This window comes from Marmota flaviventris, chromosome X, assembly GCF_047511675.1.
Source record: "Marmota flaviventris isolate mMarFla1 chromosome X, mMarFla1.hap1, whole genome shotgun sequence".
NCBI lineage: Eukaryota > Metazoa > Chordata > Mammalia > Rodentia > Sciuridae > Marmota > Marmota flaviventris.
The window spans coordinates 42,637,846-42,663,648 of record NC_092518.1 but is presented as its reverse complement, the minus strand read 5'-3'; the positions used below and the strand labels follow the sequence as shown (position 1 = coordinate 42,663,648).

Sequence of the window (25,803 nt, the reverse complement as noted above, 5' to 3'; positions counted from 1 at the left end):
TGTTGGTCTGCTAATGAATATCAAATCATCTGAAAAAAATGTGGTATATATACATAATGAAGTATTATTTAGCCATAAAGAAGAATGAAATTTTGCCATCTGCTGGTAAATGGATGGAACAGAACATGCTAAGTGAAATAAGCCAGACCCAGAAAGTCTAGGGTCAAATGGTTTCTTTGATAATGTGGAAGCTAGCCCTAACATAAGGGAAAAAAAGAAAAGTGTGTGTGTGTTGGGGGAATTGTATCAAAAGAGAAGAAAAAAATCAGTGGAGTAGAGCAAGGGGATTGAGGGGGAAGGAGTAGGAAAGATAAGAACAGTGGCACAAATCTGACCTAACTTTCCTTTGCACATATATGAATATAGCACAGTGAATCTCACCATCATGTACCTCTGCAAGGCACTAATTTAACAAAAAACTACAGCTGGGCACGATGGCACATGCATGTAATCCCAGTGACTCCGGAGGCTGAGGCAGGAGGATCACATGTTCAAAACCAGCCTCAGCAATGTGGAGGCGCTAAGCAACTCAGTGAGACCCTGTCTCTAAATAAAATATAAAATAGGGCTGAGGATGTGGCTCAGTGGTTGAGTGCCCCTGAGTTCATTCCCAATACCTCCAAAAATAAAAATAAAAATAAACTATAAGTAAATAGCAGAAAGATTAGTAGAGGGAAAGGAACAGGGGAAAAGAGGGGGAAGGGAAAGGAGAAATACTGTAGACTGAATTATAGCAAATTACATTCAATGCTTTTATAATGATGTCAAAATGAATCATAATGTTATGTATAAGTAAAAAGAACCAACAAAAAAGAAGAAAATTGTTCTGAAAAAACTATGTATTTTTTTGTAACTAAGAAAAAAATATTCAAAGAATCTTTGTAGTTGCTATGTGAATGGATCTCATTTGAGACCCTTTCTGAAGAGCAGGGGCCCACACCCAAGAGGGCAGGAGGATGTGAGATCATCTACCTTACTAGAAGTTCACAGATACATGGCTCAAGTCTGTTTTTTTCCTGTACTAAATCTTCCTATAATTTTGTGCCTGTTCAGGAAATCTACATTTGCATATCACGTGTTTATGTATAGACTCACTCAGACAAACCTTTCAAATGGAAAATAAATTCCTGTCAATGACAAACAAAAATATATACAAAAACAACTAGTCTTAGGTTATCTTCTAAATCTTATATTGTCTTACATTTTAACATTTTTAATATTTGGGGCCGGGGTTGTGGCTCAGTGGTAGATCGAGTGCTTGCCTGGCACGTGTGAGGTCCTGGGTTCAATTCTCAGCACCACGTAAAAATAAACACATAAAAATAAAGATGGGGCTGGGGCTGTCGCTCAATGGCAGAGCACTTGCCTGGCACGTGTGAGGCACTGCATTCGATCCTCAGCACCACATAAAAAAATAAATAAAGGCATGATGTCCATCTACAACTATATTTTTTTTAAAAAAAGATTGTGTTCTTCTACAACTAAAAAATATTTTAAATATTTTTAGTATTTAAAATGTATGTACATCCTTCCATTTCTTTTTTAGTTTTCTTTATTTCTTTTCTGTACACAGGTGTGTGTGTGTGTGTGTGTGTGTGTGTGTATTGTGTTGCTGGGGATCAAAGCTAGGCCTCTTGCATGCTAGGCAAGTGCTTTATCACTGAGCTATACCCCCAACTGTCATTATTTTTTTAAATACTTATTTTTTAGTTGTAGTTGGACACAATACCTTTATTTCACTTATTTATTTTTATGTGGTGCTGAGGCTTGAACCCAGGGTCTCACACCTGCGAGGCAAGCACTCTACCACTGAGCCACAACCCCACCCCACCCCACACTACCCCCGCCAAGCTCTCATTCTTAAAAGAAGAATCTGTTTTGTTACTTGGAATGGAACCCAGATGAACTACATCTCCAGCCTTTTTTTAGATAGGATCTCACCCAGTTGCCAAGGCTGGTCTTCTATTTGTGATCCTCCTGCCTCAGCCTCCCCAGCTGGGATTACAGGTGGTGCCCCCACAGCCAGCATTCTTATTTTTTATGCATAATCATTACCAGCCTAGATACACTAACCTAGGCTTTTTTTTTTTTTTTTTAGCCGGGGATTGAACCCAGGGATGCTTAACCACTGAGCCTCATCCTCAAGCCTTTTTATGTTTTATTTTGAGACAGGATCTCACTAAGTTGCTCATAGCCTTGCTAAATTGCTGTCACTGCCTTTTAACTCATAATCCTCCTGCCTCAGCCTTCCAAGCTGCTGGGATTACAGCCATGTACCACTGTGCCTGGCTCCAAACTGGGCATTTTAGAAAAAAATATACAGTAAATATATGTCAATCTACACATAGGCTAAGAATTTTATTACAACTGATTAAAAGGGAACTTCCTCCCTTTTCTTTGTAATTTGGTTCTTGAGTAACTTTGTTAGAGCCATGTGCCAAAGTGGCTTTTATTTTCCTTAATTAAAAAGCATTACCCATTAAAATACCAATGCCATTGTTCACAGAACAGTTCTAAAATTCATTTGGAAGAATAAAAGACCCAAAATAGCCAAAGCAATTCTAAGCCAAAGAAGCAACACTGGAGGCATCACAATACTTAACTTCAGATTATACTACAGAGCTATAGTAACAAAAACAGCATGATATTGGCATAAAAGCAGATACGAAGACCAGTGGTACAGAATAGAAGACACAGAGACAAACCCACACATCTACATCTGATCCTTGACAAAGTTACCAAAAACATACATTGGAGAAAAGACAGCCTTTTTAACAAATGGTGCTGGGAAAACTGATTATCCACATGTAGAAGAATGAAACTAGATCCTCATCTCTCACCCTGCACAAAAATCAACTCAAAGTGGATCCAAGATCTAGGAATTAGACCAAAAGCTATGCAACTTAATAGAACCCCTAAAGCTCAAGAAATAATGCCACAAGTTAATAAATGGGATGGTATCAAATTAAAAAACTTATTCACAGCAAAGGAAGTAATTTGGAATGTGAAGAGAGAACCTACAGAATGAGAGAAAATCTTTGCTAGCTACTCTTCCGACAGAGGATTAATATCTAGAATATATAAATAATTCAAAAAACTTTAAACAAAAATCAATAACTCAATTAATAAATGGGCAATTGAATTAAATAGACACTTCTGAAAAGAAGAAATGCAAATGGCTAACAAATATATGAAAAAATCTGCAATATCATTGGCAATTAGAGAAATGCAAATCAAACTGCACTGAGATTTCACCTCACACCAGTCAGAATGGCAGTCATCAAGGATACAAATAATAATAAATGATGGAGATTATGAGGGAGGGAAAGGTACACTATTATACTCTTAGTTGGATTGTAAATTAGTACAACCATTATGGAAATAATTATGGAGGTTCCTCAAAAGACTAGCATGGAACAACCATATGACCCATTTATGCTACTCCTTGGTATTTATCCTAAAAAATTAAAGTCATCAACTACAGTGATACATGCATACCCATGTTTATAACAGCACAATTCACAATAGCCAAATTATGGAACCAGTCTAGGTGTCCATTAAGAGATGAATGGGTAAAGAAAATATGGTGTATATACACAATGGAGTTTTACTCAACCATAAAAAAATAAAATTACGGCATTTACAGGAAAATGGATGGAAATATAGACCATTATTTTAAGCAAAATAAGTCAAACTAAAAAAGTCAAGGGATGTATGTTTTTTTTCATATGTGGAAGCTAGAGAAGAAAAAGGAAAAGAAAGGTAGGGACAGATCTCATGGTAATCAAAGAGAGATCAGTAGAGAAAAGGGAACAAGGGGTGTGAGTTAGAGAGGGAGGGGGGAAGTGCTGGGGATATTGGCCAAATTGTATTGTTATATCATGTGTATGTATGAATATGTAGCAATGAATCCCATCAATATGTACAACAATAATGCAACAACTAAAAATGTGAAAAAAGCAAAATATTGCCTACTCTTATTAGCAAAGTTATAAAAAAAGACATAGGAGGAAAAATAAAATTGAAATATAGGCTAGTATTTCTCATAGCATCATCTTTTTTTTTTTGGTAGTACTGGGTATCAAACTCATGCATGCTAGACATGCTCTCTAGCACTGAGCTACATCCACAGCTCTTAGGCTATTATTTTTCATTTCAGAATTCCAAAAATAATCTAAAGAATTAGGATCCATGCTTTTCTAAAATCCTGAACAGAATCTTTTATCAAAGTTATAATTTTAGAGGGGCAAAGATAAATCTTACACACTATTAATGGAAATGTAAATTAGTGTAGCTGTTATGGAAAACAGTATGGAGGTTCCTCAAGAAATGAAAAATAGCTGGAGGTATAGCTCAGTAGTAGAGCACTGGCCTAGCATGCAGAAGGTCCTGGGTTCAATCTCCAGCACCAAAAATAAAATAAAATATATCCAGTTATTTCAATTTGGAAATTTTCATGTCCAAAGGAAATGAAATGTCAAAGAGACATCTGCAGGACTCCGTCCACTATAGAGGGATGTGACTTTATTTGTCAGCTCTGACAAATAAACTCTCATGTGGAGAGAGAGAGAGAGAGAGAGAGAGAGAGAGAGAGAGAGAGAGAGAGACCTGCATGCCCATGGTCAATGCAGCACTATTCACAATAGCCAAGACAAGGAATCAACCAAGGAGTCCACCAACTGACGAATGGATAAAGAAAATATGGTCTACATACATCATGGAATTCTATTCAGCCTTAAAAAATAATAAAATACTGTCCTTTACAACAATATGGATGGAACTGGAGGACATTATATTGAGTGAAATAAGCCAGGCACAGAAAGACAAATGTCACATGTTCTGACTCAAATATGGGAGTTAAGAAAGTTGATCTCATAGGAGAAGAGAGTAGAATAGAGGTCGCTAAAGGCTGGAAAGGTAGGAAGAAGGGGAATAAAGGGAAGTAAATAACAGGTACAAAAATACAAATAGGCCAGAAGTGGTGGTGCACAGCTGTAATCCCAGTGGCTCAGGAGGCTGAGGCAGGAGGATCACAAGTTCAAAGCCAGACAAATTCAAAGCAAGTTAGTGAGGCCCTAAGCAACTCAGTGAGACCTTGTCTCTAAATAAAATACAAAATATGGCTTGGGATGTAGTTAAGTGGTTGAGTGCCCCTGAGTTCAATCCCTGGTACCAAAAAACAAAACAACCCTCCCAAAAGAAAACAGATAGGAGAAATAAGTTTTAGTGTTTTGCAGCACAGTAAAGTGATCACAGTTTATAACTGATTATATATATATATATATATATATATATATTTAAATATATACATTTAAATTTTTTTGTAACTGTAGATGGACAGAATGTCTTTATTTTATCTGTTTTATTTTTTTATGTGGTGCTGAGGATCAAACCCAGTATCTCACACATGCTAGGCAAGCACTCTGCCACTGAGCTACAGACTCAGCCCTGATTATATATTTTATTAAAAAAAAAAACTAGAAGAGTAGAGTTTGACAGCTCCCAATACAAAGAAACAATAAAATATTTAAGGAAATGGAAATGCTAATTACCCTGATTCTATCATTACAGTTGGATAATGTATACACTGTACTCCATAAACGTTCAATTATATGTGCCAATTAAAAATTTTTAAAAAACACATCCTTCAAAAAAATGTTCTGGTGCTGGGGATGTAGCTCAGTGTCAGACCACTTGTCTACCAAGTTCAAAATCCCTGGGTTCATTCCCCAGCATTGCCCCCCCCAAAAAAAATGTTCCAATTCTACCCTCTAAACATTGGTCTCCTGGCTCATCTATATGGCTGTCAGGCTGCCAGAGAGCAGTGTCCAAGAATGGAGACAAAGAGCAGAGCTATTTGGGCTCAGGCCAAAATTAAAATGTGCCATGGGCACAGGCAAACTGCTGATACCTGCAGGAGTAAAATCCTAAACTATTAAACAATAAGCCTCTGCGTTTAGGTTCTGGAATAGCTGAACATGGTAGCATATGCCTATAATTCCAGCTAAGGATTACAGGAGGCTGAGGCAGAATTGAAAGTTCAAGGGCAGCCTTGACATTTTAGGGAGACTCTGTCCCCAAAATTAAAAAAAAGAGCTGCAGGTGTAGCTTAAGGTAGAGTGTCCCTGGGTTCAATCCCTGGTACCCCACCCCCTGCAAAAAAAAAAAAAATAGATCACTGCAAACATTTATAAGGAAGCAATCAATACATTATCACACACTGTGAGAAGCAGACGTGATTGGGTACCTCCCTGACTGGGTGTGAAGAGCTCAGGCCAGCTGTTTCAGAGCTTATCCCCACCCTTACCCCCTGCAAAAAAAAAAAAAAAAAGATCACTGCAAACATAAGGAAGCAATACATTATCACACACATATTATATACTCTTTGCCATTTTATGGTCTGGTCTGACCCCAGGCAATGTGGAGGGAGCACAGAAATATATGTCACACTGAGCGCAGTGGCTCATGCCTATAATCCCAGCGGCTCAGGAGGCTGAGGCAGGAGGATCAAGAGTTCAAAGCCAGCCTCAGCAATGGTGAGGCATTAAGCAACTCAGTGAGACCCTGTCTCTAAATAAAATACAAAATAGGGCTGGGATGGGGCTCAGTGGTTGAGTGCCCCTGAGTTCAATCCCCAGTACCAAAAAAAAAAAAAAAAAAAAAAAAAAGAAAAGGAAAGGAAAAAAATAAAGAAATATAAATCGCTATTCCTCTGGCTGCTCCCTATCTCCTTGGGGAGCTTATACCTATTCCTTCCACTGAAGAATCTGGTTCAGTGGAGATTGAGACTGGAATCCCTAGAAAAGGGAATGTGTGATTGAGGGAGGCTCCCTGGAGAAACCAAGTCTGGGAGAAAGAGCAGGAGAAGGTGACAAATGGTGTCCAGGTGTTCTGGAATTACTGGAATTTGATCAATCCTTCATAGTAATAACCACTTGTAAATGCTGAGTCGCTTTCAGGTGGAAGTGTTTATATGTAGCCCATTCATCAACATTGACATCCAAGGTGTCAGGCCAGACTCTTCAGTTAAAAATATGTATTATTGTGATTGTTCTCACATTGGAATTGAGAAACTAATTTAGACTAAACAAACTTTGTTTGCTAGCAGTAGATCACTTGCCTAGCATGTGTGAGGCCATGGGTTTGATCCCTAGTACCGCATACATACACACACACACAAAAATAAAAAATAAATAAAACAAAATAAACACTTTTTTTAAAAAAATTTTTTGCCTCTTTTCCAATTGATTTTCCTCCCTCAGCATCCTCTCTAACCTGCCTGTCTGTTAGGGCTGCCATAAGAATACCAGATGGGGTGGCTTATACACAACAGAAATATGTTTTTCACATATAGAGGAGGGAAAGTCCAGGTGCTGGCAGATTCTGGCAAATACTATTATCTAGTGAGGGCTGCATATTGGTTTATAGATGGCACCTTCCCCTTGTGTTCTCACATGGCTGAAGGAGCAAGGTAGCTCTCTGGGTTCTCTTTGATCAGAGTATTAATCCCATTTGGGAGGTGATGTATTCACACCCCAACAGTTCCACCTCCTTATATCACATTGAGGATTGTGTTTTAGCATTTTACTTTTGGGAGGATACATTCAGACTATCGCACAGCCTTCTCCTGATTCCTAAAGCATTGCCCACCTGTCTTCCAGCCCAGTGCACATTACATGGCCATCAGTTGTTCTCTGCATTGCCTCTTTACCACTGGACACACAAGATCATACTCATTCATTGTAGTATCCTGTGTCCCTCCCCAGAGGGTTCATAATGGGCCTGGATCTATGAAAGGAGGCAAAAGGAGACTATGGAGATTTGTGGGAACTTTTGGAGTGCATCATTCACACATTTTTTGTGGGTGTTCTGGGGGTGGAATGCAGGGACTTGTACATGTTGGGCAAGTACTGTACCTCCCTGAGCCACACCCCCCCAGACACATTCACACATTTATTTATTCACTCATCCAACAGCCAATTCTTCTTCTTCTCCTCCTCCTCCTCCTCCTCCTCCTCCTCCTTTCTTTGGCACAAGGAAATGAACCCAGGTATACTTAACTACTGAGCCACATTGCCAGCCATTTTTATTTTTTATTTTTATTTTGAGACAGGGACTTGCTGAGTTGCTTAGCACCTTACTTTTGCTGAGGTTGGCTTTGAACTCTCAATCCTCCTACCTCAGCCTCACAAGCCACTGGGATTGCAGGTGTGTGTTACCATGCCCAGCTCCAAAAACTAATTCTGGACTACCTACTACATGCCTCAAACTGTGAAAATATAGCCAGAAAGTCCCTTGCTCACTTAGGGATTACAGAGAAGTAATGTGTGGGCTTATAGCAAACATGATGGGCTAAGTCCAAGGAAATATGGGAGCACACAACAGAAGCCCAGAACCTGAACTTGAGCATTCAGGAAGGAGTCCTGGGGTAATTGAAGTCTCAGCTAAGATCTGAAGGATGAAAAAGGAATTTTAAAAAATATTTGTCTATTTTATTTATATTAGTAGATTTTAATTATACAGAATAATGGGTTTTATTGTGGTATATGCATACATGCATATAACATACTTTGATCATATCCATTCCCACTGCTCTCCCTTACACTCCCCTCTCCCCTCCCCACATCCCCTTCCTATGAAGAAGAGTTTGATAGATGAATGGGATAAGAGGACAGGAGAGGTCAAGGCCCAGATTTCTGAGGATATAGCTCAGCTTTGTTTGTGCAGGCTGTGTGACCTTGAACAATAAAGTCACCTAAATTCTCTCCATCTCAGATTACTGAGGAATGAAATGAGCATAAATCAGGTACTTCTAGATTTGTCTTGGGGTTAAATGAGACAATGTTTATAAAGCATCTGGTGTGCAGCAGAAGTTCAACAGATGTCTGATAAAAGTTTCTCAACAAGTCATGAGGGCAATCCCCCACCCCCATATCAAAGCTACGCAGATCTCTCATTTTTGGCAAAGATCCAGTTTAAAATTGAATTTATTTTGGCTTTCTAAACTGAACAGACCAAGAGTGGGCTAAGAAGACTTTCAATGTTCAGCTACTGATGACAGCTGATCAAACAAATAGTCACTATAAATGCCAGTCCATCAGACATCAAATAATTTTGTTTTGCAAACCAGGTAGAAGACCAAGAGGAAAATCGATCCTCAAAGTTCCAATTCAAGCTAGGCATGGTGGTGCACACCTTGTAATCTCAGTGGCTCAGGAGGATGAGGCAAGAGGATCGTGAGCTCAAAGCCAGCCTCAGCAACTTACTGAAGCCCTAAGCAACTTGGCAAGACCCTATTTCAAAATAAAAAATTAAAAGGGAGGTGTGAGCTGGGAACGTGACTCAGTGGTTAAGCGTCCCTGGGTTCAATCCCCAGTACCAAAAAAAAAAAAAAATCAATTCAAGTATGCAAGAACACACTAAAGAAATATCTACTGTGGGTCTGGAGGAGGGATAGGCTGATGGTGCTCTGCATGTGGAGAACTGAGGAAAGTTTTTATTCTTCTAAACTCACTTCATCAAAGATGGCTTTTAAAAAAGAAATGTGGTAGTAATGAGGACTGAGCCCAGGATTTCAAGCATGCTAGACAAGTGCTCTACCAACTGAGCTACATCCCTATCCCTTTAAGGTGGCTTTTTAAAAAAGCATACTTTTTAAATTAACAAATAATGAATAGGTCACTTTAAGATACTGTTAAAGAAGGTGTTTTTTGCTGGCATTATTGAATTTTTATTTTGAGGTAATTTTACACTTATAGGAAGTTATAAAAATAGTACAGAGATTTGCTGTGGACCATCTATCTTCTCTTAATGATATCACCTTGGGTATCTGTGGTAAAACAATCAGAGCGATGGAGTTAACAGGTACAGTACCAACAAAACAGCAAACCTTATTTAAATATTATTGCTTTTTGTGCTAATATCCATTTTTATTCTAGTACCTATTAAGGATTTCATATTGCATTAGTTATTATTTCTCCTTAGTTTCTTCCAGAGACAATTCTTCAATCTTTTCTGTCTCCTCCTCATGACACACCTTTGACACATACTGAGTTTATTTCATAGAAGGGTCCTTAATTTAGGTTTTCTGATATTTTCTTGTGATTTGCAGGAGGTTATACATTTTTGTCAATGAAATGATGCCATTTTTTTTAGTGCATCCTACCAAGGGATTCATGATGCCAGTTATAAGGTCCTTGCTTAGCATCTGGATGGCCATCTTAAGTCACAGCCACCATTTTAAGGAAAAAAAATTGCTTTCCTGCCCAAGGGCCTTTCTGAGAAAGGCTCACCACTGCCTCATACCAACCCAACATTTTACTGCCCAGATAGGACCCCACGGGCTCTGACTCCTGAGCCTCCCCCATAAAAGTCCCAGAACTCAAACCTGTGTTGCCACTCTCCATCTATGGAGAGATGGCCTTTATTTATCAGCTCTGACATATAAACTTTGTGTATCTTTGCCTGGTCTCCCTCTTTCATTTCTCGCTCTCCGGGTTTCAGTTTTTGGCTTTCTTTTCACAGTACTATCTTATTGTTACTGGCAGTCAAGCTGGGGAGCCTGTGGGGATCCTAACTGGCTAGATTTGGCTGCTTACCACCATAATAGGTAAAAGGAAGAAAAATAAATTTTATCCAGTTTGATCATGAAGCAGCTAGATTACTTCTCTGCAGGTCCTACTGAAGCCGTTATACTTTATAGAAACAAAAGCCAGGTGATATACATATGTAAATTTAGTTAGAAGACAGGCCAGGGCAGAAAGTGATCTCTATCTTAGGTTTCCTTGGTGTCCCTGGGGGCAGAGTAGGAGGGGAAGAAGAGGAAGCGGGGACAGCCCTTCAACCTTTACTCTCAGTGTGAAGTTATCCTTAAATTCTGTTTCAAATCCCCCTGTTCATTTGTCAATTAATTCCTTCCTGCCTGCCTCACTAATTTGCTGCAGCTGGCCTGGAAATTGAAATCCTCCTGCCTCAGCTTCCTGAGTCTCTGGGATTGCAGGTGTGTGACACCACACCTGGCTTATTCCTCAATCTTGAGGGAGTAGGAGTGCCATGCCATCTGGCTGGTAGTTCATCTCTAGATTGGTGTGCAGAACTCGAACACGAGTCAGATGCTTATTCCTGAAGCAGGCAAATTCTGAAATATTTAACAGTCCTATCTAGGGGAAGGGCTTAACGTTAGTTCGCGTAATAATTCTTTCCCCATAACCTCTCCACTGTTTATGTTTGATGGGGTTTGACAAGTGACTTTACGTGATTTCCCCACCTCTCTGTGAATTGATTTCCTCTGAAAACATTGCTGACTATTTGTAAAGCTGGCTGTGTGTGTGTGTGTGTGTGTGTGTGTGTGCGTGCTGGAGATTGAACTCAGGGCCTTGTGCATGTGAGCACTCTACAAACTGAACTATATCGCAGCCCAAGCCGGCTTTTTTAACAGCTGCAAATTTTGTATTCGTTTTGTCAGAAAGAGTAAAGGTACTATAATCTTAGTGCACTGTATCTACATACCACAGGATGCTCACCAAACACCCATTGTGTCGATCCCATTCCAGAATTTCCATACAAAAAGCAACCCTTCGGTTTTAGAAACTAGAGCATAAAACAATTTAAGAAGAGCTGAATGCTGACAAGAACACGCTATTGGGTTTGTTACAGAGGTTACAAAGGACGAGCCATGCCCTGGTGTGTGATCTCACTAACTTCTGACACTAAACATTCCATTTTGCCTTTTTTCTAGGTGAACTTTACACTCACGAGTTGATATTCGAACCCATCATCTTAAATCCCCAAATTCCAGATTCCTTGGAGCCTGAGTAAAGGGCTGACACCACCGCGTATGCCCCGAAGCAGTGACAACGGGAGCCCACCGCACTGACGCAGCATCTGAACTACATAATTTCCTGAGCTGTGCAGCTTCAGAGAATAATAGGGACCATAATTCGGTCATCAACCAATCAGAGCCTCCGATAGCCCGCTGAGCCAATTGCCTGCTCAAGTACATTGCAAGCCGGTTCAAATTTGAGAAATACAGGGTGAGCCAGGCTAACATGGCAGGATGTGAGAGAGGTCGAGGGCTGACTGAAGAGTGAGATCCGCCTGCGGCGGGTGGGAGTAGACAGGACAGGACCGGGTCCCGGGACTAACAGGCCGGTCCGGTGTGGGGACAGAGAACTTCTTCTCTGTATTCCGCACTCCTCCCCCAAACACAAAATGGTACGTGCAAAATGGTCTCTTCTCTACACGGTTCGATGCTGCGTGTATTGTTCCATTTGAGCTTTCCTCCCCCACACCTGGCATAGTTTAATTATCACTCCTGGTGTCACGCGTGGGTTTAGAAGGTGGTGGGTTCACACCTGAGTGTGGATATTCCTGAGGCAGGAAGAGTTGGTGGTGACTGAGGATATGAGCAATGTAGGGACAAGAAAATGAACTTTATTGTCGTGTCCGTGCTAGTGTTTGGCTGTTCAGGTGGGGTTGTAGGTTGTGAAACGTGATGTTTGGAACCTTAGGTTGACAGGGAGGGCATGTCACACTCCTAGAGGAGTCTGGCTGGGCCTGACAGAATGAACCTCTGACATGGGCTTTGCAGGAGGGGAAAGTAAAGAAGGGGTAGTGTGAATGTGGTTATGTATTCTGGTCTCTGGCCATCCACCAATGGTGATGGGATCTGAAAATGAGCGAGAAGTGTGGGGAGGGGTTTGAGGGTAATGCTAGGCTGAAGGAAAGATACTTCATTTGTCTGTTACTGAGCTGTTTCATAAAAAAAAATATGCTGCATAATTATAACATACGTCAAACTCTGTCCTAATCACTTTACATGTATGATCTCATTCAGTCATCATAACAAACTTAACTATTATATTTTCACTCTGTGGATGAGAGAACTGAGGCATTCAAAGCTTACCAGAAGGTGTGCAGCTGAGAAAGGCCAGAGCCAGGGCAGGGCCAGGCTGGAGGGCTCCAGATCCTGGTACTAACCACTGAGCCACTCTTATTTTTATAGATGTCTCTTTTCCTGTGCTCACCCATCTCCATCATTACTAAGACTTCCTAAAACACCATTTGTCCATAGCCTTTGGGAACAGTGTAGATACTTATAGGAAGGGGGCTGGCCCCTGGGCACTGTTTTTCTTCCCTCTATCCCCAGGCAGGGGGAGTAGAGAGAGGACTGGGAAGCATTATAGAAAGAGGGTAATAAATCACAGCACAGATACCTAGATTGTACAATTATCTATGAATTGCATTCAGGGACCTGTGCTAGGTGATGTGGATACTGCAGTGAAAAGACAGAAAAAGGTCTGCTCCTTTCAGTTCTGGAGGTGCATTTGGGGGATTCTTGGTAGGTATGTTTTGATTGTTTCCATGACAGATACGTGTATTTCTGCATTGAATGGACAACCTGATGCAGGCAGCAGCCTCATACCACCAAGATTTATAAAGTACATGAATACCACTTCGGGTGGTAAAAGGAGGTCTCCCAAAATGTTTCTTATTAAAAAGAAGCATTGGGTCTGGGGGTTGGAAATGATGCTTCCATAGGTCAAATGTGTCCCCAAGATGCACTCCTTAGTCATGGGTACAGAGAGCCATGAGGAGGAGGAAGGTAAGGGGAGAAGAATGGTGTGGGCATGTAAATGTTGCCATCTCAACTTCAGTTTGGTCCTAAAGGACAGATGGCTACTCCCTATGCCTAGTCCCTCCATAGACCAATCATGTGGTGAGGACTGGAGTATGGAAGACACCCCCAAGTTGGGATTGACACATGGTGATGAGGATCTTGTGGAAATTATCTTCCAACATAAAGCAAAATAAGCAAAAGCTTGGGCTGGGCTGTAGCTCAGTGGTAGAGCACTTGCTTAGCATATATGAGGCCCTGGGTTCAATCCTCAGTGCCACATAAAAATAGATAAATAGCCGGGTATGGTAGCACATGCCTGTAATCCCAGCGTCTTGGGAGGCTGAGGCAGGAGGATCATGAGTTCAAAGCCAGCCTCAACAATGTAACTAAGCCTCACTAAGTAACTCAGTGAGACCCTGTCTCTAAATAAAATACAAAATAGGGCTGGGGATGTTACTCAGTGGTCGAGTGCCCCTGAGTTCAATTCCCAGTACCCCAATAAATAAATAAATAAACAAACAAACAAAATAAAGGTATTGTTTCCATCTAAAACTAAAACTAAAAATTAAAAAATAAGAAAAAGCTTATTTTATTCTCCATCTAGTGACCCCTGGAGGATGGGGAAGGGTAGGTGATAGGGGAGCACAAGGCGCATGTAAGTTATTGGGTGTATCCTTGTTCTTGAGGGTTCCTGGCATTCACTATACTAAGAATTAAATTAGAACTTCTGCTTCCAGCTGGGTGGACTGACTTGCATTAGACCAGAGAAGCTGCATTAAGGTTTCTATTGTTTTTAAGTCTATCTGAAGGCCCAGGAGAGCAAAGTGCCTTTGAAGGCATCACCTCAATGTGTACTGACATCTAGTGTGGAAAAGAAGAGCTGATGGGGACCCAGAAAAGTCACATAAACCAGCTCTAAATTATTGATGCAGGTTATACCTATCTGCTATTTAAAAATAAGAAAAGAAATATACAACTTTTAAATGTTAATTTAAAAAGCAACCAGGAAATATAGCAGAGGTTAGCATCCCCTGAAGTAGAGTTAAGTGGGATAAATCTGAGGGCAGAGAAAGAAGTAAGATGGAGACACAGAAGGAGCATAATAATTTTATCCTGGTCCCTGTGTGACACCTAACAGTTTAGGAAAGATTTTTCACATAACTGGTCTCAGCTCCACCACTCACAAGCTGTGTGACTTGAGCAAATTATCTATGCTTCTCTGGGCCTCAGGATCCCCATCAGGAAAATAGTAATGACAGTCATCTGTGAATGTTAAATTAGTTCATACATGTAAGATACTTAGAAAAATCTGAAGAAACACCAAATCAGACATTATTATTAATCCCTCATTCATTCCTTCAATTCCTTCCATTTGAGTATCCACTTGTTCCAGATACTTTTTTTTAAAGTTCCAAAATGTTATATTTGATTCTGAACTTGTCAATCTAATTCTAGAAGCTCATTGGATGAGCAAATGACTAAAATAGCCAAGGCAGAAAAATTTGGTAATGATGTTGGCGGTGGGGTTATTCAATGTCATGATAAAGTGTGGAGGCATCCTGATTTTTATTAAGACATTTTTCCAAAGTTGCAGTAATTAGGACTGTACAGTACTGCTACAAGGTTAGACAAATTGACCAATGAATCAGATAAAAAAAGAAACATCAACAGACCACAGTTACACAGAAACTGGAATTACAAAAGAGTCAGTGTTACAGATTGGTGGGGGAAATAAACCTTTCAGTAAATGGCACTGGGACTACCACCCATCCATAAAGAAAAAAAAATATTATATTGAATTTCTACCTCATACTTTTGATAAAAATCAGTTCATGGCAGGCTAAAGACAAATATGAAGAGCAGAACTATAATTTTTTTTACAAGGCAGTAAAGAATATCTTCACTTCAGTCTTTGGGTAGGGAATGACCTTCCGGCCCACAAGCTAATTTGTATCCAGCTTTATAAGATACTTTTCAAAAACAATTACTTCCAGTAGGATGTGCGCAATAACCTATAACATTTTATAACTTCCAAACTCCCCTCCCTAAAGGTCATTGTAAAAGTCAACAGAGCCTCCTGTTGCTGTACTGAAAAAGAAAAATTTACAGAGGCGGTGGACATGTCACACAAAGCACTTAAGAGCTTTTCAAAGGCCGACTCTGACATTGAGGAAATGAACTAAAACATGCAGGATTCTCAACAGGATGATCCACAAACTAAAAACAGCTATATTGGTTCTTTTGAGTGACACCATCTTGATATCGCAACATACTCTTACCTGATGGTTTATTTCGGGGTACCAAGGCCACATTATGACTCCCAGTTTAACATAGACAAGTGTATGCTGATGCACTAGGGAAGATGACACAAAGCTTTGTCCCCATGCTGTAAGGCTTCTGTGCCAAAGTGGTCACGTATGTGAATGTCAGAGAATCTTTCTTGAGAACCAAGAACAATCTTCAAAAACCAGTATGGGTTTTGTGCCAGCTGTGGTGGCTCGTGCCTATAATCCCAGTGATTTGGTAAGGCCAAGGCAGGAGAAATCCAAGTTCAAGGCCAGCTTCTGCAATTCAGCTAGACCTTTCCTCAAAATAAAAGTAAAAAAAATAACTGAGGATGTAGCTCAGTGGCAGAGCACCCCTGGATTCTATTCCCAGTACTGGGGGTGGGGGTGGAGGAATGAATGCAATGACTTTTAAAATTACATTTTTTTTTTTTTTGGTGTACCAGGGATTGAACTCAGGGGCACTTGCCCACTGAGCCATATCCCCAGCCCTATTTTGTATTTGATTTAGAGACAGGGTCTCACTGAGTTGCTTAGTGCCTCACTTTTGCTAAGGCTACCTCAGCCTTCTGAGTCACTGGGATTACAGGTGTGCGTTACAGTGCCTGGCCATATGGATTTTTAATGCCCAAGTAGGGGCTTGCTCCCATTAACAGATTGGAAGGTGCTCCAGGTCTGGAGGTGTGAGATGACCTGGTGAGGTGTGGGCACCATAAGCTGAGCTGGGAAGGGAAGAGGTGGGAGGGAGGTTGGATTTGCCACACTAGAAGGACCTTTGAGCCTAGGTTCAGGAGAAAACCTCTGAATCTGTGGGTGTGTGGAGCCAAGAGGTTTCCAGGCAGGCCTGTGGGCCATTCAAGAGATATGCTGTTTCACTTTCAGTTGCTTGGGAGAGTGTCAGTCATATCCTAGACCTGCTCAGCTCCCCAAAGTGCTGTCCCTGTGCCTAAGAATTTCATATCTCCAAATGGTCTACTTCATGGATGGGGAAACTGTCATCCAGGGAGGCAGGGGACTGAACTGGCATTCACTTGAGGAAACCATCTAACATTATCTGGAAAATTTAGGGATGTGCAAACTCTGAAACCACTGATTACCCTTGTGTGAGTTTGCATGTCAATGTGGACCATGCAGCATTACTCCCACCAGTAAGAACCAGAAACATCTCAAAATTGCCCCAGAATTACATCCCCAGATTTTTTTTTTTAGATAGGCTCTCACTAAGTTTCTGAGGCTGGCAATCCTTCTGAAACTTGCAATCCTTCTGCCTCTTGCAATTCTTCTGCCTCAGCCTCCTGAGTCACTGGAAATAAAGGTGTGTGCCACCACACCCAGCTTCAAAATCTGTTAACAGGAGTCTGTGGATAAACAGATTGCACATTTACACCATAAAATACTATATAGCAATGACAAAGAACAGCTACCTTTACAAGTAAATATGAATTGTAATATACACAGAAGAGAAGGCATGAGCAAAAGTATAAAAGTACACCACACACCCCAACTGCCCTGCTTGTAGTCTGGGCTCTCTACTTGCTAGATGGGTGCTATTGAGAAAACCATTTAACTACTCTGAATCTCAGTTTCTTCATCTGTAAAATGGACATAATAGTGTGTATCCCACAGGCTGTTATGAGGATTTCAATGATTTAAAGTATTTCTCATATAAAGGGATCAGAACAGTTCCTGGTACATACATTAAGTGCTACATGAGTGTTATGACAAAATTAGAAGAGTCAGGGGTGTAGCTCAAAGATAGAGCATATGCTTAGTATGTGCAAGGCCCTAGGTTCAACCCTTAGCACCAAAATTTTAAAAAGTAAACAAAACAAAACACAAAGCACAATATCAAATGGGGAAAAAAATTCTCCAAAGATTATATTCAAAAAGTTCAAAAACTCAGTGAGTATGGTGGTACACACCTGTGATTCCAGCTATTCAGGAGGCTGAGTCAGGAGAATTGCAAATTGGGGGCCAGCTGGGCAACTTAGTGAGATCCTGTCTCAAAAAGGGGGCGGGTACTGGAACCTACTTAAGTGCTAAAGCACCCCTGGGTTCATTCCCCAGTAATGGGGGAAAAACTATTTTTGAAGGGCCAGGGATGTAGCTCAGTGGCAGAGTGCTTACCCAGCATGTGTGAGGCCTTGGGTTCAATGCCAAGCACTGGAAAACAAAGTTCAAAAACTAAACAAGATGTTGCTTCAGCATTTGTATGTGATACAAAGTTCCTTTTTGTGTGTGCAGTGATGGGATTGAATTTAGGATCTCACGCATGCCCAGAAAGCACTCTACAACTGAGCTACACTCCCAGTCCCTCCTTCCTTTTAGAAGGGTTATGATACACACACAGACAGTAATCTGGGAGCTACAGGAGGCAGGGGTAAGTGATGGGAAAGTGAGTCAGGGGCTTGCTTATACATTATTAGTGATGTCCAGGGTAGAGATGGGGGTTTGGGATAGGGATGGGAATACAGGGGCTCACTATATAATTAAAAGGAAAAAATTGTAATGAAGTAACCCTTCATGACTAGGGGCCTTGAGACTCAACCCCAAGCTAACTGGGAGGTCTGGAGAGGAAGGAGGTCACCCTGCTGTGTGACTACGCCCCACAAAGCCAGCCCTGCACAGGTGCTCATATGGTTCAGCTCTTGCTGCGAACCAAAGGGAGGTAGGTGTGAGCCAGCCAGAGGGAGTTGGGCCTTAAGAGAGTAAGAAAGAAGGAGGAGGACCTGAACTGGTCAAAAAGATGGGTCTAGTCAGTCAAATGGAGGAGGGCCCAAGTCTGTCCAAGGAGGAGGAGACCAGGCCCATTGAGGGGCCCCTGGAGGACTTGTTTCCCTTGTGGTTTTTTTGCACTTCCTGTTCCCTTGCTCACTGCGGAAGTTCCTCTTCTTACTCTACACCCAGAGTCTAACAACCGGAGAGGACAAGGGCGAAAGTCACCATGAGTGGGGGTCCTATGGGAAGTAGGTCTGGGGGCCGAGGAGGACCAACAGCTCAGCAGAACATTCCTTCCACTCTCCTCCAAGATCATGAGAACCAGCGACTCTTCGAGATGCTTGGCCGAAAATGCTGGGTGAGTTGAATTCCTGGCCCTCCCTTCGTCCCTCCCTTCCCTCCTCTTCCTCTCTAGCTCCTCTTCCTCTCCCTCCTAAGTCCTTCTCTTCCACATCCTTTCTTGATGCTCCTTTTTCTTCCCATACTGCCTCTTCTCCTTTCCTTTTCCTCCATCTCATCTCCTAGGATCCACTCATCCATCCCAGGAAGATAACAATGTATGTCTACTTACCTTCCCTCTGGCTATAGCTCTTCCTCTGGGCCCATGACAGCCATGGGCAAGAAAGGACCAGGCTTGGCTCCACAACCCTTTGACTACCCCTGAACAGACTCCACTGACCCCTACTCTCCCCTCCCAGACACTGGCCACCGCAGTTGTTCAGCTGTACCTGGCGCTGCCCCCTGGAGCTGAGCACTGGACCATGGAACACTGTGGGGCTGTGTGCTTCGTGAAGGATAACCCCCAGAAGTCCTACTTCATTCGCCTTTATGGCCTTCAGGTGACCCTGTGCCCCACTGGACATACAAGCCAGTTATTAATCCTCAAAATCAGATTTGTGTCCATAGCCTGAGCCCTCTGACAGATAATGAACCCCTGAGTCCCAGAACCAAAGAATATACAGATACTAAACTCAGTTTTCCAGGGATGCTTTGCTACTGAGCTACATTCCCACCCATTTTTATTTTATTTTGAGACAGAGTCTTGCTAAGTTGCCCAGGCTGGCCTTCAGCTTGTGATCCTCCTGCCTCAGTCTCCCAAATTGCTGGGATTACAGGCATGTGCCACTCAGTTTTGCCTTTCTAAATCTGGGATTATTGACCCCAAGGTCTTCATATCAAAATCTCTAAGCCCAAATATATCATACACTCCCTAAGCCTAATCTGTTCCACAAATTCCCCCCCAAAATGAGCACTGTATTTTTACCTGAAACTTGTTCTGAATTCAATATTCTGAATTTTCCTAGGCCTAGAGTTCTAAATTCTTAACTCAAGCCCTCAATCTCACATCTAGGGCCCTGAACCCCCAATCTAAATTTCTCACAGCAGTGTTTGATTCTCAGCAGTGTCTGAGTCTCTGAATTCCAACCCTTCATATCTGATACCTAGAACTCCAACTCTCTGATCCTGAGCTAAAAATTTCCAAGTCAGAGACCAAGGCCCCAAATCAGGACACCATATTCTCTGGCTAGATAACCAAGGCCTGACACCCAGAATTGCCTCAGTACTAGCCTGACTCCCACCCTGCTCCTCTCCAGGCTGGCCGGCTGCTCTGGGAACAGGAACTGTACTCGCAGCTGGTCTACTTCACTCCCACCCCCTTCTTTCACACATTTGCTGGAGATGTAAGTGGCCAATTGATCCTTGGGCATCATTTGGGGTGTGGGGAGAAGATGGGAAAGGTGTGGGGGCCTGAAAGGCTACTGACCCCAAGACATGTGCAGGACTGCCAAGTGGGGCTGAACTTTGCAGACGAGGGTGAGGCCCTGGCCTTCCGGGCCCTGGTGCAGGAGAAGATACAAAAAAGGAGTCAGAGGCAAAGTGGAGGTGAGGAGGTCTTAGGGTAGGACAGAAATTGGGAAGAGGTGATTGCACAGGTGGGGATCTAGAAACACCTTTCTCATGATTCTGACTTCCAATCCACCTGTCTAGCTGCAGACAGACGCCAGCTACCCACACCACCAGCACCAGCTAATGAAGGTGAGTCCTTTAGTGCAAGTAGGGGTAATAAGGGCTATCCCAGGAACCTGTGGCAAGGTTGTGACAGTTCTCAACTCATTCAATCTTTCCAGAGAGAAGAGGAGGTCTCCCACCCCTGCCCCCACATCCTGGTGGAGACCAAGGTGGTAAGTGATGATGATTCTTTTCTGTGTCTCTGGATGGATGGGTGAGTAGGGAGTACATAGATGGAGGAGAGTTGGCTGGGTACATAAATGTATAAAGAGGTGAGTGGATGGATGGATATATGGATGGATAAGCAGATGAATGGTTGTATGGATTGGTGGCAGACAGATGGCTAAGTAGGGGAAGATGGGAGGTTGCAATATAAATAAATGTATGGATATATTAGTTGGGTTGAATCTCTGAATGTATGAATGGTTTTCTTGATCCAGCCACTTCTCCATAGACCCTACTTAGATCTATCACCCTCTCCTTTTATGATCATCTAACATACATTGTGGGGGCCTGGAAGGCTACTGACCCCAAGACATGTGCAGAACTGCCAAGTGGGGCTGAACAGTCTTCCCATTTCTTGTCCCTATGCTTTGGCTGGTAGGTAAGTTGGTCAATGGTCCATTTACCCTATTTTTCCACACAGGTCCACCAGCTGGCCCACTGTCTCTGGGGCTGGTAACAGTGGACATCCAGAACCCTGATATCACAAATTCACGCTATCGTGGACTCCCAGCACCTGGCCCTGGCCCAGCTGATAAGAAACGCTCAGGGAAGAAGAAGATAAGCAAGGCTGATATTGGTGCACCCAGTGGATTCAAGTGAGATCCTCTGTCACAGGGGCCCACAGATCCCTGGGTGTGGAGAGCATATAAATAGATGGACAGCTGAGAGGATGGTAGGATGGGCTGGATATGTGAATGGACAGATGAAAGAAAGAAAGAAAGAAAGAAAGGAAGGAAGGAAGGAAGGAAGGAAGGAAGGAAGGAAGGAAGGAAGGAAGGGGGAGGGAGGAAAGCAGAGAGGGAGGGAGGGAGAGAGGGATGATTAGATGGATACATAGAAGGGTTGATGTGAAATGGGTAGATGGATGGATGGATACATGAGTATATAGACAGATTGATATGTAGGCTGACTGGTTCACAGACAAGGTGGATGCAGATCAGTAGGCAGACAGATATATAGACAAATGGACAGTTCAATGGATAAGTGAATAGAAGTAAATGGTTGAATGGGTAGAAAAATGACTATATGGGAGGAAATATAGGCACATGTTTAGGTGGACAGTGTATGTGAAAACAGGTTGGTGGACAAATGGGTAAACAAACATTTGAGCAGATGGATGGGGGGACAGATATATGAACAGGTCAGTAGCCTGATGAATGTGAATGAATAGGTGGATATGTAAATGGGTAGATGGATGGTAGAAAGAGGGATAGATGGACAAACTGGCACCACAAACTATGTACACTTTAATTCCCTAACTCCTACTCATACTCATTTAGACTCATTTACTCATTCTGTCCCCTCCACGTCCCTCTGGGAAGGAGAGGGTAAGAGGGCTTCACAACTAGGAAGGTAGGGCAGCAAGGCTTCACTGGAGTCTTCTCACCTCCTCTAGACATGTCAGCCATGTGGGCTGGGACCCCCAGAATGGATTCGACGTGAGTAATTCCAAAGTCCGCTGCTCCACACTCAATTTCCACCTACCCTTCCAGGGACCACTGCTCAGACCCCACCCCTAGAGCCTGCCCTGCCCTCTCCACATCCCTCTTGGATCCCTCCCTGGGATGGACTCAATGCTAATCTGTGCTCTATTCCTCCTCACCTTCTTCATCCACCCGGCTCCGGCCTTTTTCCATCTGGGCAGGTGAACAACCTAGATCCAGATCTACGGAGCCTGTTCTCCAAGGCAGGAATCAGCGAGGCCCAGCTCACTGATGCAGAGACCTCCAAACTTATTTATGACTTCATTGAGGACCAGGGTGGGCTGGAGGCTGTGCGGCAGGAGATGAGACGTCAGGGTGAGCCCTGTTTATCTATACATCCCTTCTTCTCCAGCCTTGACAGTTGATACCTCTGAAATACACTGAAGTTACTCCATTATGATGGAAATCTCTATGCTGCATGAATGGGGAGTTGATTTCTTCAGGTACCCATTTTACAGATGAGCAAAACTGAAGTTCAGAAGAAAATGATAATAATCACAGTTATGCGTTATTTTCTGCCCACAGAACCGCTTCTACCACCCCCGCCGCCATGCCGTGGAGGGAATCAGCCCCAGCGGCACCCTATGGTGGGGGGTAACAAGGGTCGATCTGGTCCACTGCCCCCTGTACCTTTGGGGAGTGCCCCACCCCCACCAACCCCCCGAGGACCCCTACCCCCAGGCCGAGGGGGCCCTCCGCCACCACCTCCTCCAGCCACTGGACGTTCTGGACCACCACCCCCTCCTCCCCCTGGAATTGGGGGGCCTCCTGTGCCACCTCCACCACCACCACCACCACCACCACCACCCAGCTCTGGGGTTGGGTCAGTCACTCCCCCAACTCCTCCTACTCTGGTGCCTGGTGGGGGGCTGTCCCCTGGTGGGGGTCGAGGGGCACTTTTGGATCAAATCCGGCAAGGAATTCAGCTGAACAAGGTGAGGACTGGCAAGATGGAGAATTGGGGGTCTGGAACTCCAGGTGTTCTGTGCAAGTTAGGATGTTAGGGGACCAAGGCTGAGACTGACTGTAGTGCCAAGCTTTTGGGTTTGTGTAGTAGGGTTGGAAGGTTGGAAGGGTCCTTGAAGGGGACTGGAATGTGTGGGAGAAGAAATAATGAAGAGAGGGCCAGGGAAAATGCTCATCTCACAGGTCTAAGCTCTCTATGCCAACTTTGCTTGCTGCAGACCCCTGGGGCCATAGAGAGCTCAGCACTGCAGCCACCACCTCAGAGCTCAGAGGGGCTCGTGGGTGCCTTGATGCATGTGATGCAGAAGAGAAGCAGAGCTATTCACTCTTCAGGTGAGTCTATCCTGCCAGGCCCATGAACCTGGTTCCCAGGGCTAGCATTGGCTGAAAATTCCAGAAGCCACTATCAATAGTGACACTAGGGGTTGGGGGAATAGTTCAGTGGTAGAGTGCTTGCCTAGCATGCATGAGTCCCTGGGTCCCATTCCCAGCACTATAAAGAAAAAAAAAAAAAAAAAAAAATATATATATATATATATATATATATTATTACTTGTCCTATTAATTACAGTATTCACATGGATCTCCTTTTTGACAATGTTAACATTAAGTCATTATGTGACAATAATATAATTAAGTCTATATTTGACAGAAATAATAGCATTAATGCCAGGGTATATCCACAATATTAGCATTAACCCCATATATCCAGTACTATTAACATTATCCCACTGTGTAATGATAATGATATAAAGAACCCCATATTTTTTTCAACTCTGGAATCAAACCCAGGGACTCATGGATGCTAGGGAAGCACTCTACCACTGAGCTATATCCCCAGCCTAAGAACCTTGTCTTTGAAAATAATACTGATGGGTCTGGGGATATAGCTTAGTTGGTAAAGTGCTTGCCTCACATGCATAAGGCCCTGGGTTCAATCCCCAGCACTACCAAAAAAAAAAAAAAAAAAAAGAAAAGAAAATAATACTGATGTTAACTTCATATATCAATAGATTTACATTAACTCACTATGTGATAATAATATTTAACTAGCCCAGTTTTTATAATATTAACCTAAATTTCCTAATGAGCCAACAGAGTCAACAGTATTGTCATTAACCCATCATATGAAGGTAATATCAATCTCTACCTATTATGTGGCAATAATATAATGAACTCTGACTTTGACAATAATATTAACATTAATCCCAGAAAGTGTCCACACAATGAATGTGAGGGCTAGAGATATAGCTCAGTTGGTAGAGTGATTGCCTTGCATGCACAAGGCCCTGGGTTCAATCCCCACCACCATACCCCCCCCACACACAAGATGAATGTGAGTCCATTACGTGACTAGTATAACAAATCTCATTTTTCACAATGATATTATCATGAACCCCATTATGGGTCAACAATATTAGCAGTAACCTTGTGCCATGAAACAATAATAAATTTAATAATAAATCCCATCTTTGCTAATAATGTTTAAGTTTGTCCCCTTAAGTTACAGGGAAGGCTGGGGATGAAGCTCAGAGGTGGAGCACTTGCTTAGTATGCAGCTATATAGAGGCTCTGGGCTCAATTCCTAGTGACAGAGGGATTGCCATTAACCCTTTGTGTGACAATAATATTCTGACTAACCACATTTTTTACAATACTATATTGACTTCAACTCTAACTAGAACCCAGACCCCAGCTGTAATCCCTATCTTGCCCCAACTCTCCCTCTAGCAGGAGATTTCAGTTCCTCAGAGATGTCCTCACCTCCTAGGCCCTAGGAACCCCCTAACCCTGCCAGGGCTTTTGAATCCTCCTATCCTTTTGGAGTCCTACTTCACGTCTTTCTCTCTGTCCAGATGAAGGAGAGGACCAAGCCGGGGATGAATTTGAAGATGACGAATGGGATGACTGAATTGCCCTCAGAACTTCTGCAACCCAGTGGCTCTCCCACTCTACCTGCTCTGTGCTCACCCCCAGGTCCCTCCATAGTCAGCTTCCTGTCTCCAATGCTGTCATCCTTGACTGGGCCCCACACTTGCCCTAGAGACACCTGGGCCCTTTTTATATATAATTTCTCAGTTTTCTTCACCCAAGGATTTTAAAACAAAAATAAAATAAATGTCTCTTTGTCTTGCTAAACCTCAGTTTGTTTACATTCCAAATGTGAAAATTGGGGTCCTCCTCACCATGTCCATTTTCTTCATTTATCCCATTTTATTTATTTAGCCTAACATGTATATATTCATATTAATTCATTCATTCTGTTATGCCCTCAGTCATTTAGCCTGTATTTCTTTTTACTTTACTTTTCTTTTTAAATTTTCTTTTCTTTTTTGAGAGGGAGTCTTGCTATGTTGCCAAAGCTGGTCTCAAAAAATGGGCTCAAGTGATCGTCTTGTCCCAGCTCCAGAGCAGCTGGGATACCTGGACTAAGCCCAAACTCCTGGTTTTAGCCTATATTTTATTGTTTCCTTCTACCCTTCTGTCTTTCCACAAA

General features: G+C 42.5%; 1 protein-coding gene and 1 long non-coding RNA gene across 3 annotated transcripts in view; one reads left to right on the top strand and one right to left on the bottom strand.

Annotated features, from left to right (window-relative positions):
* The window catches only part of LOC139703351 (uncharacterized), a 140,476-nt gene that overhangs the window by 16,627 nt on the left and 98,046 nt on the right, over window positions 1-25,803 (bottom strand). The gene's annotated exons all lie outside the window — the stretch shown is intronic.
* On the top strand, window positions 18,786-25,445 carry Was (WASP actin nucleation promoting factor). The gene is made up of 12 exons (XM_027952248.2): window positions 18,786-18,979; window positions 19,320-19,460; window positions 20,217-20,303; window positions 20,403-20,505; window positions 20,611-20,658; window positions 20,751-20,804; window positions 21,278-21,452; window positions 22,253-22,295; window positions 22,502-22,655; window positions 22,866-23,275; window positions 23,525-23,639; window positions 25,163-25,445. Exons 1-12 carry the CDS (start codon window positions 18,848-18,850, stop codon window positions 25,216-25,218), a joined length of 1,518 nt encoding a protein of 505 aa, XP_027808049.1. The 5' UTR covers window positions 18,786-18,847; the 3' UTR covers window positions 25,219-25,445.